General features: G+C 40.3%; 1 protein-coding gene across 11 annotated transcripts in view; it reads left to right on the plus strand.

Moving 5' to 3' along the window:
* Window positions 1–16,721, plus strand: part of NRG1 (neuregulin 1) — a 512,253-nt gene that overhangs the window by 362,169 nt on the left and 133,363 nt on the right. For all 11 annotated transcript variants that reach the window (XM_081845046.1, XM_081845057.1, XM_081845054.1 and 8 more), the window contains one exon: window positions 8,832–9,015. In XM_081845046.1, coding sequence (XP_081701172.1) covers window positions 8,832–9,015 — 184 coding nt within the window. The remainder of the gene's footprint in view (window positions 1–8,831; window positions 9,016–16,721) is intronic.

The raw sequence follows: 16,721 nt of genomic DNA on the forward strand, positions 1-16,721 counted from the left end.
GAATCATGCATGTGTATTTAAAATACTTTGTTGGGAAGCAGTGGAGCAGATATTTGCTACCATTTCTCTTCTCTTCCCTCCCAAGCCATAACATCCTAATTGCCCCAAATTAGAACAGTTTTCTAAATGCATTGCTTTTGCTGAATTTGAGCATTTAGAGAGAAAATACTTACTATAACATCAGCAATGCTATGCCAACAATTATATTACACCATCGTTGCAGGGATGCTGTGCTGGCATTGCAAGTAAATGCAGCTTAATGTATGTTTATATTCAAGGCACCAATAAATAAATTAAGTTAAAATTGTGTGAACAATATTGTTTAACTTGGGAGGTAAACTGTGGCTGATTCACACTGCTGAGCTTCTCATTGTGATCAGGTGCACAGACACAACTGCATACATCTCAATGTACAAAACGGGCGACAGATACAGTAAGTTTACAGGCATTTCTGTCACAGCTACCCTTTTTTTGCAATAATGCAGATGGCTGTCACTTTAATTGCAAAATATACACTGATTCACACTAGCTTTCTCTATGAGGTTGTGTGTCTGCTTAAATGATTACATGTAGACATTCAGCAGCTCTTGGTCAGTTCTTACTTAATACTTTTTTGTGACATAACTACTGACCCATGCTAGGGATCATTAGGAAATGAATTGAAAATAAGACTGTCAGTATAATTATGCCATTATGTGTGACCACATTTGGAATACTGGTCGCCTCACCTCAAAAAGGATATTGTAGTGTTGGGAAAGGTTCAGAAAAGTGCTACCAAAATGATAAAGGGGATGGAGCGACTCCCTTAAGAAAGCTTGCAAATTTTGGGACTTTTTAGTTTAGAGAAAAGGTTTGTAAGAGGGGACAGAAGTTCATAAAATAATACATCACACAGAGAAAGTCGGCAGAGAAATGTTTTCTTTCCCTCTCTCACAGCACTAGAACTCTTGGAGATCCAGTGAAGCTGAGTGTTGGAAGAGTCAGGATGGATAAAAGAAAGTACAGTGGTACTTTGGTTGTCGAACTTTATCCATTCCGGGAGTCTATCCAACTCCCGGAACTGTTCGAAAACCAAGGCACAGCTTCCGATTGGCTGCAGGAGCTTCCTGCACTCAATTGGAAGCTGTGTCGGATGTTCGGCTTCCGAAAAATGTTTGCAACCCAGAACACTCACTTCCGGGTTTGCAGCGTCCATGAGCCAATTTGTTCAGAAGCCAAGCAGTTCGACAATCAAGGTAAGGTAAAGGTAAAGGGACCCCTGACCATTAGGTCCAGTCATAGCCGACTCTGGGGTTGCGGCACTCATCTTGCTTTATTGGCCAAGGGAGCTGGCGTACAGCTTCTGGGTCATGTGGCCAGCATGACCAAGCCGCTTCTGGCGAACCAGAGCAGCGCACGGAAACCTGTTTATCTACTTGCACTTTTGTGCTTTCGAACTGCTAGGTTGGCAGGAGCAGGGACCGAGCAACAGGAGCTCACCCCGTCATGGGGAGTCAAACCACCAACCTTCTGATCGGCAAGTCCTAGGCTCTGTGGTTTAACCCACAGTGCCACCCGCATCCCGTGACAACCAAGGTACCACTGTACTAATTCATGCAGCACATATATAGAACTAATTTCCCCAGGAGACAGTGATGGCCACCAACTTGGATGACTTTAAAAGAGGATACATTATTTTTCTCTCTTTATAATGTCTTTCATAATGTTATGTTGGAAACTTTCTCTAAAGTCGTTTCCTGGTGTCTGCCTGAAGCTCTTCTAAGAAATCTGTTAAGAGTATATTGATCCTGTACTATGGATTTTTTGTGGCTTTATCGCGTGTAGTAATTCACCTAGCGAGGGTAAACTTGTCTCTGAATCAGGTCTCATTTTGAAATACAAACACCACATGGATTTAAGCAGGTCTGAAATTAATGTTGCTTTATTTCCATACCAGAATGGTTTAAAAGAGCTCATTCCCTTGAGCTTGTTTTGGATTCTAAATATATACCGTATTTTTTGCGCTATAGGATGCACCGGTCCATAGGACGCACCTAGATTTTTTTTGGGGGGGGGGAATAAAGAGGAAAAAATTATTTCCCCCCCCCCCAGCCCCCAGAACGGAACCCAGAGCCATGCCGAAGCTGTGTGCAGCTTTGGCATCGCTCTGGGAGCTTGCGGGGTTGGAGGAGGGGGAAGCCCTCTGCCAGCCTTCTAACCAAGTCGGGGGACAGCGGGAAAGGCGCGCTGCGCCTCCCTGCTGTCCCCCAAGCTTGTGGGCCTGGCGGTGGGGCTCTCCTGAAGCCTGGAGAGCGAGAGGGGTCGGTGCTCACCGACCCATCTCGCTCTCCAGGCTTCAGCGAAAGCCTGCATTCGCCCCATAGGACACACACACATTTCCCCTTCATTTTTGGAGGGGAAAAAGTGCGTCCTATAGGGCGAAAAATATGGTACTTTGCCATGGAGAGACATGGATGGAGGTTAACCATTTTAATGAATGCTGCCCATACCAACGCTCAGCAAGGTTAGACAGCTATGTGAGGCACACATTGAACTTAGAGGTCACTACCCCAAACATGAGACTTGTTGTTTAATTGGTCCATCCAGCTTCTCTCTCTGTTTCAAAGACAAGTGTGAAGGACATATTTAAGGACTCTGGAGACAAGAGGAATAGGTCTCCTGTTCCAGGAAAGATCCAATACAAGTCTCTTGCTCAGGAATGGATGAGGAAATGTAGAACTGGCTCTGAGACTATATGAGTAGCTTTTAAAAATGCATTGAGAGGGCTTAATAGGATAAATCTGAATGGTTATTTCCCTCTACAAAGCAAAAGTAGCTAACCATTTAGATTATTAGTCTCCTGTATGTTTACAAAGCATCTCTAGACCTCGGAAGCATTTTCTCCTCAGAAGTCTTGGTTCTTATCTTGATTCTTACTAAGTCTTGAGATCGTTACCTAAACAGTTTGCAAATTTGTGAAAAAGTTGAGTTTTACCCCTCACTATCATACAGGGGCTTATTATGTAAGTTTTTGGAATGATTATAAGGCCTGTTGTTTTTGTCCCATCAAAATAACTGAACAAAATTTAAAGGGTTTTGTTTGTTTTTTAAGCAGCCATGAAGATTGGCTCTCTGGCCATGTGGTACTTAGGCACAACCCCTTTAAAAATCCTGCACAGATCAAATAGTTTCTGGATCATGTCTTGATTTGAAAAGAGGCAATGTATTAATTCTATAGCAACCTATTAGCCCATGGACTGTGTAAAACATAGCAATTTACCAAATGTTAAGGAATGCAAAGCAAGCACACCCCTTATGAGAAATGCAGACACCCCTTCTTTCTTTTTGAGTGTTTGTAGCACTCAAAAGAGGAAAAAGATTATGTGCTTGCTTTGCATTCCTTAATATATGGTAAATTGTTAAGTCTTAAATATGGATTTAGGAGCTCCTCGTGTGGTTTGGGTCCCCAGCATTTGGGACTTAAAGAGTTCTTTATTGACTTTATTGCTTGCTTTGTTTGTTTTGAAAGTTAAATATGGCCTAAGTAACATCATTTATATCTGATGCTCTCTGTACTTTTCCATTTTCATCTGGAGAGACTTATGTTTTACTGCATATAGCAATATTCTGTATATTCCAATAAAAGGAATCACTTTACCTACTGTGGATGTTTCAGAGGTTCATTGGAGAAACCAGAGAGTTTGGCAGCTAAAGCAGAGAGTTGATGCACATAAATGTACTTGGGCAGTAATGTTTAATTGGGAGAGGGGGATGTGCCTAGGGTTAAATCTCAGTGGAAACCACCTTCTGCTCTGAAAGTTCTGTTATCTATCCCTGACATGATATCATAATATCATAAAAAAGATATAGGAGATCTGAGTGCTAGTGACTGACAGTGTGTTCAGTGAAAGAAATTATGAAACTTAATCCCAGTTCATGTTAAGGACCAAGCTGGATCCTCCATTATTTTATCTTGAAAAATTTGTTATTTGTTTAGTAGAAACAATTTTTTTACCAGGTAGGTTGTATATGGCTACTAGTGCTTACTACTTAATATTTAACATTTGCTGTACACTAGAAGAGGGCTGGGAGATTCTCCTCTTAAGCAGAGATACTAGTGTCAAAGCGTTAATTTCCTTAGATATGCCTATACTAAATTATGCCATTGAAAATAGCTTGCAGCAGATTAATAGCTGATCCTGTTTGACTTTAAAAAAAACAACCAAACCTCTCTCTTGTCAAGAGGAAGACATTATTATCAAGTATATTTGCAGAATGTGGTTAAACTGTCTTTACTAACCACAAGCTATAGGCAAGCAGTTAGCAAGCCGCATCAAGCAGTTGGTCCCTTACCTTTCCCGCCCTGACCTGGCCACAGTGATCCATGCAACAGTCATCTCCAGGCTTGACTACTGTAATTCACTCTATGCGGGGCTGCCCTTGAAGCTGTCCCAGAAACTCCAGCGGGTGCAGAATGCAGCAGCGAGGCTCCTCACGGGGTCTCTGCCATGGGAGCATATTCACCCAGTGCTTTTCCAGCTGCACTGGCTCCTGGTGGAGTAAAGGGTCAGATTTAAGGTGCTGGTTTTGACCTTTAAAGCCCTTCACAGCCTAGGACCCTCGTACCTACGGGACCGCCTCTCCCTGTAAGCCCCACAGAGAGCCTCAAGGTCCATAAATAACAACACCCTAGTGGTCCCGGGCCCTAAGGAAGTTAGATTAGCTTCAACCAGAGCCAGGGCCTTCTCAACACTGGCTCCGGCCTGGTGGAACGCTCCGTCTCAGGATACCAGGGCCCTGCAGGATCTGATTTCTTTCCGCAGGGCCTGTAAGACAAAGTTGTTCCGCCTGGCTTTTGGCTTGGAGCCAATTTGATTCCTTCCCCCTCTTTCTTTTTCCTTTCTCCTCCTGTGATGAGGCTGCATTTTAATATTTTAATGTTTCCATATTTTAATTGTTGTATTTTAATCTTGTTTTTAAATTGTATTCATTCAACTTGTTTTTATTATTGCTTGTTAGCCACCCTGAGCGCGGCCTTGGCTGGGGAGGGTGGGGTATAAATAAAAATTATTATTATTATTATTATTATTAAGGTTTGTTATGTTAAACAAGCATGATGAAATGTGGTGCCTTACAAAAGACCATTTGCCTACAAAACAATGGCTACAGGGGGTTTACAACCAGAGAAAATCATGATATGGTGGCTGTTTGAGTTGGCCAATCTTACTTTTATTCAGAAGTAGGCTTCACTGAGTTCAGAGAGACTTCCTCTCAACTTAGGTCTGCAAAGGCAGCCAAGCTTCGTAATTTGCAGCGTACTTTCTTCCCATGCACCTTCCTTTGAAGTTTAACTGATCTGGCCTTGCAGTATTGTAAAACCACAGCAGCTAAGTGACTAGTACAAGGTCAGTCAATGACTCATGATGGAGCAAAGAATAGAACTGTGGTCTGCCAAGTTCGGGGCTGATTTCTGCAAGATCATTTCTCTCATTTCTTCCTGGGTAACCCGGGCTGCTTTTTTCTTTGGAAATTAATCATATTAAAAGAGGGACATGGAGAATCATATTGAGGGGGAAGTAAGAAATCTCTAAGGTAGATTTGGATGTCTGTCTGTCTAGTTTTTCCCCCGTTCCATATGAGACTGTGCAGTATTTCAGTGAATTTTCAGGCATGGAATGTGTATGAAACATGGCTCACTTTACCTTAATATGAACACCGCTGCTTTGAGGATAGTCCCTTGGGCATTCTTAACAGCTTTTCTTTCTTTCTTCTTTCTCTCTGAGTTTGTTTTTGACTGTCTCATGGCATATCATGTAAAGTTACAAAAATTATTTTAAAACAGCTCTGTCCAATGTCTTCGTGCTCTGCAAAGGATCAGAACTCCGCAAATGGTGCATTTACCTTTTAAGCAAATTGATTTGCCAGCAACGTTTGCTTTAAAAGGAGCTATTTTTCTAGAAGCTGAAAAGCTTTATTCTTAGGATGTCATTCCTGATGTTCACTAATTGTTATTTTAGTTGGTGAAAACTATAAATGCTTTTGCGTATTAATTGGTGCATAATAGTAAAAAAAGGGGGGAAATCAGATCATTTTGGCATGTGCTCTTTTAACAAATGTTGGTAAATGTCAACATTATAGTAGTGGGAATTGATTAAAGTGGTTGCAAAACATTTGAAGCCTGATGATATTACTGCAAAAGTGAAGAGCTTAAAGCAGAGAGTTTTCTGTAACAAACGAATATGAACCATCAAGACTTAATCCAAATAGATTTCTGTTCAGAATATTGCATTTGCTATGTGAATTGAGTGACAGCCTAAACAACAAATTCATTATATCAAAAATGTAAACCATTCTCACCTAATTTATTATTAATAGGATATATTGAACCTATGAACATTTTCTTTCATTTGTTTCAATGGTGAATAACAGACTAAGGCCGCAATCCTACCATTAAGGGCTAGCTGAGGGCATTGAGAAGTGCTTTAAGTTCTGATGGAGGTCTGCAGAGAATATGCTGCCTACACTACTGAATATGCCTGAACCCTGTTACTTGGAAACCAGTGGAGGATGACGTGTAAAATAATTGTACTGAACTTTTAATACAAATATGTGTTATCTTCTCAAAAGTGATAATAAGCCAAAAGCGGTGATTTCTTTCCCTGCCCCCATTTGCGAGCAGAATTCCCAGAAGCCTTTACTTGTTAGTACTGCTTCACCTGGCTGGTGAAAATTAGAAATGGAACCACTGAGGAAGGATGGCACGCGAGTGCCCCAACACGTTGCACAATCAGAGTAGTTTCCTTTTAATTCTTACGCAGAGACACCTATTCCAGTTGACAGGCCCCCAGAGTTCAAAGGTGATGGGAAAGTGACTGTGGCTACTCACATATACAATCTTTTAGCTGCCTTTTCTTCTTTGAACATGCCTGCTCTGCAGTGAATAGATACAGTGGTACCTTGGGTTACAGACGCTTCAGGTTACAGACTCCGCTAACCTAGAAACAGTACCTCAGGTTAAGAACTTTGCTTCAGGATGAGAACAGAAATTGTGCGGTGGCAGTGGGAGGCCCAATTAGCTAAAGTGGTACCTCAGGTTAAGAACAGTTTCAGGTTAAGAACGAACCTCCGGAACGAATTAAGTTCTTAACCTGAGGACTACTGTACATCTAAGGCTGAGATCCTGTTATGCACACTTACCTGTAAGCTTCATTTAACTACGTGTCTGAGTGGGCATGCATAGGATTGTACTGTTGATGTTTGAGGAGGTGTTTTCAACCAAAGTGACACAGCTGGGGTTTGGGGAAAACAAGGCCTCACTAGGCTGTAGCTTGTCATTATTCACTTGACAGACCTCTGCGCAATAGCATGTTGGCCATTCCTTGAAGGCTGGGGTGCTTTCTTGATGGTTTACTGACTGCAAACATCTTTAAAGTTGGCAAGCCATTAGGAAAGCAGCCCAGGTATATGCCTGGTTCTTGGTGCAATGCATATTTGCATTTTCAAGGATGTATTTCCTTTAAAGCTTTTTGTCGATAGATTCCTGTGGCAAATGTAATAATACAGTGGTACCTCAAGTTGCAGACACTTCAGGTTACAGACTCAGAAATATTGCCTCAGGTTAAGAACTTTGCTTCAGGATGAATATGCCTGAACCCTGAAAAAAGCTGGCTTAAATGTCCCAAGCAGCAGGAGGGGGTAAACAGAGGTGTTCAAGAGAAGTTTGGGGTTGCCAAGGATCCATTAGATCCAAAGCACTCTCATTTTTTCTCTTTCACAGGGATAGGCCAGACCTTCCCTTTGTATACGCTATAATCAACTGACATACTTCTTTCCAGTTTGAATGCACCATTAGCTGTTGGTTTTGTATGCACATGTGCTACAGGTATCAGTTTTTCCCAAGCTTGGGTCTCCAGCTGTTTTTGGACTACATATCCAATCATCCCTAGCCACTGGTCCTGCTAGCTAGGGATGATGGGAGTTGTAGTCCACACAAAAATAACAGCTGGAGACCCAAGTTTGGGAAACACCAGTCAACATTAACACAAAGTGTTTAAGATCCATCTGCACGGTTTGTATTCTTGAAAATTCATAGAGGGTTTTAAAAAAAAGTTTTAAAGTGCTTTGGGTTTTTGGGGTTCTGATGCCAAAGTCACCAACTGGAAATGAAGCACATCTCAATTCACCCAGGTTTGTTGTGCGGAGTGTTTATGATCCGTTCATCAGATTCGAGGGGGCAATCATGCTTTATATGTGTTGTTTAAATGGTTAGTGTAATAACTAATTCACTAGCTGTACCCTTACTTTTGCCCATATGTTCATGGGTATTCTACTAACCGATATCACCTTAGGATGTAGTGTTGGGGAGATACCTGTATCTCCCATCTATTCGTTGCTACTTTGCAGTAGATGCTTGTATAAATATGTGGCTTTATAATCCAATGAAGTTAGTCTCCCTACAAAATATTTCACCTCCCCAAGTAGAAATAGATGTTTTAAAGAGATGCTAAAAAGAACATTATTTTTGGACCCATGCAACTTTAGTTACACTGAACATCCTCATAAACTTTTCTTTTTATTTTTGTTAAACTACAATGTCTTCTTTGTATGTGATAATACTCTTAATATATTCACATGGCTACCATGAATTAATGGTTCTCATTTGTTCCCTGGCTCTTGATGCTTGACTCCTCCACCCCTCTCCTCATTATTCTTATAAAAAAAAATGTCAAAAGATCTTTATGAATCTTAGAACACCCTGAATTGTTCAGATGAGTCACCTTTTGTCTTTGAAAGGGGAAAAACAAGAGCTAACTAGTCACTTAAACATTCTTTTTTCTTTCTTTCTTTTTTAGCTGTGCCTCCTAAATTGAAGGAGATGAAAAGCCAAGAATCAGTTGTGGGTCAAACATTAATTCTCAGATGTGAAGCCATTTCTGAGCACACCTCTCTCAAATTCAAATGGTTAAAAAATGAAAAGGAAATAACAAAAAAAAATAGACCGGAGAACATCAAGATCAAGAGCCCAAAAAAACAAAAGTAAGTATACAGTGATGTATCTAAGAAGCTGAGTTGTAAGAGGAAAATTGAATTATTCAGCACAAAGTGGGCATCTACTGCATTAATTACCTCAGTGTGCCCAACAGTGTATTGTGATGTGTGCAAATTAATGGAAATAGGTTATCACTTCAGTTTCACTGAATGGTTTTATGATGGTGCTGCTGTTATATCTTGCTTCATAATAATAACAATGTAGCTCTTATATAATCCTTATATTTGTTCCATGGCACATACATTGCTTTATCGTTATTATCCATATTAGCATCTGTTGGAAGAACCAAACTGTTTTAAACCCAGTTAGGAAGATTTGCATCCACAGTGCTTTGGACACACAAAACATAATAACTCTTTGGGGAAGGTGTTGAGGCTTTTCATTATTTTCTTTCTAGGTGTTGTGTTGTGTTCTGAAAGGAAAACATTCCCATCCTCTCTTGGGTGCTCATGGACCTAGACCAACATTAGCTAACCCAGATGTCCTCCAGTTGCTGAGCTGGAGAAACCAGTTGGCAAAGACTGGCCTAGACACTATTAGCAGAGTCTGTGAATATGTGATCGATCTCAGGTCCATGGGTGTTAGCTCCAGTTTTTACTAATGAGGCTGGATCAGTTTTTAATCATTAATAATTGTGATGTCCATATCCAAAGCTACTATTATACCACAGTGACATTATCCAATTTGGGCAATTTAAAACCCCCGTTTAGCTATGAAACTCAATAAATCTCGTAAATAGTTGGTTGCCTCACCTACTTCACAAAGTGACCATGAAGCTAAAATGTTAGTGCAAACTACTTGAAAAATAAGCATTTCACAAAGAAAATTATATTTTTTTGTGCAGGCAAGCCTGAGGTCTGCCTCCCATATTTGAGTAAAGGTGCACATTAATTCCTACAGTGTTTTATTTTCATTGAATTTATATCCCACCGTTTTCTCCAAGGAGCTCAGGGTGGTGTACATGGTTCACCCCCCCTTCACTTAATCGCCACAACAAGTCAGGCTGAGAGGCAGTGACTGGCCCAAGGTCAACCAGTGAGCTTCATAGCCAAGTACAGATTCAAACCCTGTTCTCCCAGTTTCTAGTTCAGCTTTCTAACCACCACGCTGTGGTTTTCGTCTCGAGGCCCCAAGGCCCACCCCCAAAATAAATACACACAGACACTTACATTAGTTTAACTTTTGGGGCAAATTTTGGCCACAACTTTATTGAAATACAATCACGTGAGGGTTATTGGCCTTAGGCATTGACTCCCCACTATAACTGACTCCACCTCACAGGGTGATCGTTGAATGGGGTAGACCAAACGAGGGAGCAAGGTTGATGAGGACCAACCTAAGCTCACCCGGGGGTTCCTGTGGTCCTGGCATGGCCCTAGCCCCTCAAGCGGACTTCAGACGAGCTCCAGGACCCCCAGATTCCTTTAACGGAATACCCAATTCCTGGAGGGGCAGGTGATGGCCGCACCTCCCCTCCCCACAATCCAACTGAGCCAATGCCTAACCGCCACTTTACAAGTTGTGACGATTTGCTAAGGGGTAGGCGAAAACCAAATGGCTAAAGCCAATCTGCCAAATGGAAAAAATTCCTACCCAGCCCCTGTCCCAAAAGAGGCGACCCAAACCAAAGCAAGGCCAAGCGACTCTACCTAAACTAGGGAAGGTGGGCGGGTGTTAAGCCGTGCAAATGCAAGTGTCCCACTTGCATCACACTGCTGTTTTTAAAGCCCCTGGGATCACGCCACCTACTGGCTATTGGCTAAAACCACCTGGCATGATCCCAGGGGAATAGCCAGGACTTTCTGCTCCTTCCCCCCCCCCATTTTAACCCTGTCAGGTGAGCTCTTGGGTCCCGAGCGCAACCAGGACCCTCTGCTATGAGGATCCCATTTGCAAGACAGGAATATTAGTACAGTAGTTGGTTGAGCCTTGCTTTGCATAGTCTTCCCCAGAGGTAGTAATATGCCTTGGTTCTTTCTTTGCAATTCCTCTTCTAGAGATTGCCTCATGCAGATGATGAGAAGCAAAGCTATTGAAGATTGCCTTTGCCGAAGTAATGTCAGCATGCTCAGGGGAATGGGAGAAGATGGCTTATACTTTAGTTTCATGTCCTTGGATTCTCAGGTTCATGAAATCGGATTCATGAAACATTGGTGTTTTTAGTGAGTTCTTCCTGTTCAAATGCTATTGGATCAAGTATCTTTTTTAAAAATATAATTATATTTTATTAATTTTCCATCAAAAGAAAATACAAATCACACCACATTACAACTTCCATAAATTTTTCCATTTTTGACTTCCTTCAGCCTCCCTGCCAATCATCCGAATTATATCTCCTTTAATTACACATTTCCAAATTTTGCTATTGCCTTTATGCCTACCCCCCACTTCTATTTTCCCTTTTTACAATATTTCTTATGTTATTACAAAGCTTCTTTAAATGCCACTAACGTTATTCCATTATCACTTATACATTCCCAATACTCAACTAACTTTCCCCAGTCCTCGATGAACTTTTGATCTCGTAGATATCTGATCTTCCCAGACAGTTTATCAAGTTCTGCATAGTCCATCAGCTTCATTCTCCACTCCTCCAGCGTTGGTATTTGTTCTTGTTTCCATTTCTGGGCCAGTAATATTCTTGCCGCAGTTACTGCATATTGGAAAAGTTTATGATCCTTTCTATTTATCTCATTTCCGACAATTCCTAAGAGAAAGGCCTCTGGTTTCTTAACAAATGCATATTTCAACATTTTTTTCAGTTCATTATATATCAACTCGCAGAAGCTTTTTACTTTCTTACATTCCCACCACATATGGTAAAATGTACCATCCTTTTCTTTACATTTCCAACACTTCTTACATGTTTTATACATTTTTGCTAGTTTTACTGGTGTAATATACCATCTATATATCATTTTCATAACATTTTCCTTTAATGCAGTACATGCAGTAAATTTAATACTTTCATTCCATAGTTTTATCCAATCATTAAATTGTATATTATGACCAATGTCTCTGGCCCATTGTATCATAACTGATTTGACTTCTTCATCCTTTGTATGCCATTCCAACAATATCTTATACATTTTGGATAGAATTTTATATTCATTATTTATTATTTCTAATTGAAATTTAGAATCTTTCTCTACATATCCATGTTCTTTAAGATCTTTTTTAAACATTTTATTTATTTGAAAATAATGCAACCAGTCATATACCAACTCTTTTACTTCTTCATAGGGTTTCATTTTCCATTTCTTCCCTTCTTTAACAATCAAATTTCCATATGTAATCCAATTCTTTCTCATATTAATTTTTTTAACACTCATAACCTCTAATGGAGACAACCAGTGTGGAGTTTTTCGTTCAAGTAGGTTTTTATACCTATCCCATATTTCTATCAACGATCTTCAGAAAATGTGGTTCTCAAAACCTTTATGGATTTTCTTCTTTTCAGCCCATAGATACGCATGTCATCCAAATCTGTTATCAAATCCTTCTATGTCTAGCAACTGTGTTTTCTAATTTTATCCATTCCTTTAACCAACAGAGACATGAGGCTTCATAGTACATTTTCAAGTCTGGCAAGGCGAAGCCTCCTCTTTCTTTAGCGTCAGTTAATAACTTAAACTGAATTTTTGGCTTCTTACGCTACCAGATATACCTTGAAATCACTCTTTGCCATTCTTTAAAAGTCCCAGTCCCCTTGATTATTGGAATCGTTTGAAATAGAAATAATAACTTTGGCAGCACGCTCATCTTTATCATTGAAATCCTCCCCCAAAATGACAATTTCATTCGTCCCCACACTTCCAGATCTTTCTTTATCCCATTCCACACTAGTATATAATTATTCTATATAAATCTATATTCTTGGGGGTTATCCAAATACCCAAATATTTCACTTTTTTCACCACCTCTATACCTACTTGTTGTTGTATTATTTCTGTCTTGCCTGGATCCATATTCTTAGCAATTATTTTGGTCTTTTTCTTATTCAATATAAATCCTGCCACTTGGCCAAATCTCTCCAACAAGTATATTTTTAATACTTTACAAAGGCTCTTCCACCGTTATGACCAGGTCATCAGCAAAGGCTTTAACTTTATATTCATTCCGGCCTACTGCAACCCCTTTTATTGCCTCATTTTCCCTTATGGATTTTAGAAAGACCTCCAGCACCATGATGAATAACAGTGGCGAAAGTGGGCACCCCTGCCGTGTACCCTTAGTTATCCCTATTTCATCCGTAATCATATTGTTTACAATTAATTTAGCTTTCTGTTCGGTATATATTGCCTTTATTCCATTGAGAAATTCCTTCCCCACCTCCATATATTCTAAATTTTTTAACATAAAATCCCAAGATATATTATCAAAGGCCTTTTCTGCGTCCACAAATATTAACATAGCTTGTTTCTCATTTCTGGCAGTCAGATATTCCAAAATATTAATTATATTCCTCACATTATCTTTCATCTGTCTGCCAGGTAGGAAACCCGCTTGATCCTTATGAATAATTTCTTGTAATATTTTTTTAATCCTTTTTGCTAAAATACTTGCAAAAATTTTGTAATCTGTATTGAGTAATGAAATAGGCCTATATTTTCTAACTTGTGCTAAATCCGAATCTTGTTTTGGTATAAATGTAATAAATGCTTCTTTCCATGTTTCTGGAATTTCCCTTTCCTTGAGAATATTATCCATAACTTCTTTCAAGGGTATTGACAGAATGTGTTTCATTTCTTTATAGTAGCTTGCTGTAAATCCATCTGGTCCCGGAGCTTTCCCTTTTTTAAGTTCTTTTATAGTCTCTTTTATTTCATCAATTTCTATTGGGGCATTCAGCCTATCTTTTTTTTTCTGTCGGGATCTTCTGCACCTTTTTTTCCTTTAAATATCTTTCTATCTTCCTCATAGCTATTGGATCAAGTATCAAGGCACATATGTCCTCCATGCTGCTGATCGTAGCTTCATTTCAAAGAACTAACATATGGAAAGCTTATTGTTATGGCTGCAATACTCCATCCCACACAGCAGCCAGAATCAAAGAAAGCACTTAACCTTTTTTTTTTTTTTTGTGGTACACAAAACATTTTTTTGCTTCTTACAATTAAACCCAGATAAATACTCTGTTGTCCTCATCTGTCATTGTGTCAAAGGTAGTGACAAATGGTTTGGTAAGAGTCTGCAACCACAAACTGAGTCTGATTGATCATGGCAAAAGCATTTTTAAGAGCTTTGCTCCATGCCTATGCAGGGAAGGCTGGTGGAGGAGACATCACACCTGTACTTTCTCAACTGTTCCTCCTCTAGGATACTTCATGCACTACCAATGCAGATTGGGGGGGCCAGGAAGGGCATTGCCATTGTTCATTAGGGATGCAATCTCTTACTAGTGAACTAGTCTCCCTAGGAGTCAGGTACAATAAGTTGTACCTCGTATTGAGCCAGAGAAAGAGAGTGTTTGGTTGTGCCACCCACCACAAGTCGCCCACATTCTCCCTCTCTGAGCTGGCAAGGGTGACTTGGTTCTGGTAGGGAGGGTTGGGTGGGGGGAAACCCAGACTTTGATTCTGGGGGATTACAACATGCATCTTGAGATCACCTTAGGAGCGCTGTCATGGCCACCATGAAAACACAGAGCTGTCCTTGTTGTCATTTATTTTCTCTTTTTCTGTATTTCAAAGTTCTAACAAAAATCCATATATTATGGGTCCAGTTCAGATAATATGACATATCTGGAATTTATTTATTTATTTATTTATTTATTTGCAAATGAGACCAGTAGATGGTTTTGTGGCATGTTAGTAGTGGTGTTGCCCTTCATGGATGGAGCACCCTAATTTTTAGCATCTCTTTTTGAATTTTCTTGCAGCATTGAAGTGACCATTTGTTTTCATTATTTTTTTTAAGGACGAGCAAAATATATCCCCGCCAAAGGCTATTGGTTTGTTGAACCCTTAAAATGCAAAACGAATGACACACTGTTACTTGGAAACCAGCGGAGGATGACGTGTAAAATAATTGTACTGAACTTTTAGTACAAATATGTGTTATCTTCTCAAAAGTGATAATAAGCCAAAAGCGGTGATTTCTTTCCCTGCCCCCATTTGCGAGCAGAATTCCCAGAAGCCTTTACTTGTTAGTACTGCTTCACCTGGCTGGTGAAAATTAGAAATGAAACCACTGAGGAAGGATGGCACGCGAGTGCCTCAACACGTTGCACAATCAGAGTAGTTTCCTTTTAATTCTTCCGCAGAGACACCTATTCCAGTTGACAGGCCCCCAGAGTTCAAAGGTGATGGGAAAGTGACTGTGGCTACTCACATATACAATCTTTTAGCTGCCTTTTCTTCTTTGAACATGCCTGCTCTGCAGTGAATAGATACAGTGGTACCTTGGGTTACAGACGCTTCAGGTTACAGACTCCGCTAACCTAGAAACAGTACCTCAGGTTAAGAACTTTGCTTCAGGATGAGAACAGAAATCGTGTGGTGGCAGCGGGAGGCCCAATTAGCTAAAGTGGTACCTCAGGTTAAGAACAGTTTCAGGTTAAGAACGAACCTACGGAACGAATTAAGTTCTTAACCTGAGGACTACTGTACATCTAAGGCTGAGATCCTGTTATGCACACTTACCTGTAAGCTTCATTTAACTACGTGTCTGAGTGGGCATGCATAGGATTGTACTGTTGATGTTTGAGGAGGTGTTTTCAACCAAAGTGACACAGCTGGGGTTTGGGGAAAACAAGGCCTCACTAGGCTGTAGCTTGTCATTATTCACTTGACAGACCTCTGCGCAATAGCATGTTGGCCATTCCTTGAAGGCTGGGGTGCTTTCTTGATGGTTTACTGACTGCAAACATCTTTAAAGTTGGCAAGCCATTAGGAAAGCAGCCCAGGTATATGCCTGGTTCTTGGTGCAATGCATATTTGCATTTTCAAGGATGTATTTCCTTTAAAGCTTTTGTCGATAGATTCCTGTGGCAAATGTAATAATACAGTGGTACCTCGGGTTGCAGACACTTCAGGTTACAGACGCTTCAGGTTACAGACTCAGAAATATTGCCTCAGGTTAAGAACTTTGCTTCAGGATGAGAACAGAAATCGCGGGGTGGCGGCGCAGCAGCAGCGGGAGCCCCCATTAGCTAAAGTGGTACCTCAGGTTAAGAACAGTTTCAGGTTAAGAATGGACTTCTGGAACGAATTAAGTGCTTAACCCGAGGTACCACTGTATGTACTGTGGATTATTTTTCACTTGCAATATCTGTAACGGCCAAACTCTTGGGGTGGCTTTCTGAATTCTTACTCCAATTAGAACACTTCATAGAGGTTTGTCTTTAAAAATATATATATTAGATGGCACTGACTGTTGCTGCTGTTTTTGTATGTTTATCAAGCATTCAACCCAAATTATCTGAACAACATAACACCAGCTGTTAAGTGGTTTCCAATATGGATTTGGAGGCCTCAATAGGTCACTAGGAGGAGCTGGAAGTGAAGCACTGAATAATTTTGAGGAAGACTTTCATGAAGATGTATAAATCATGGTGGGTAACCATGCTGTCCAGTGCAGAAGACAATCCTAAGAATCAGCTTTCATTTTTTTTAAGTTTACAAAACTGAAAGCCTGAAACTAATGTCGTAAAACTCTCCAGCAGTCCCATTTATTTCAGTGAGAGAGTTAA

The sequence above is a fragment of the Podarcis erhardii genome (assembly GCF_964252035.2).
Source record: "Podarcis erhardii genome assembly, chromosome: 17".
NCBI lineage: Eukaryota > Metazoa > Chordata > Lepidosauria > Squamata > Lacertidae > Podarcis > Podarcis erhardii.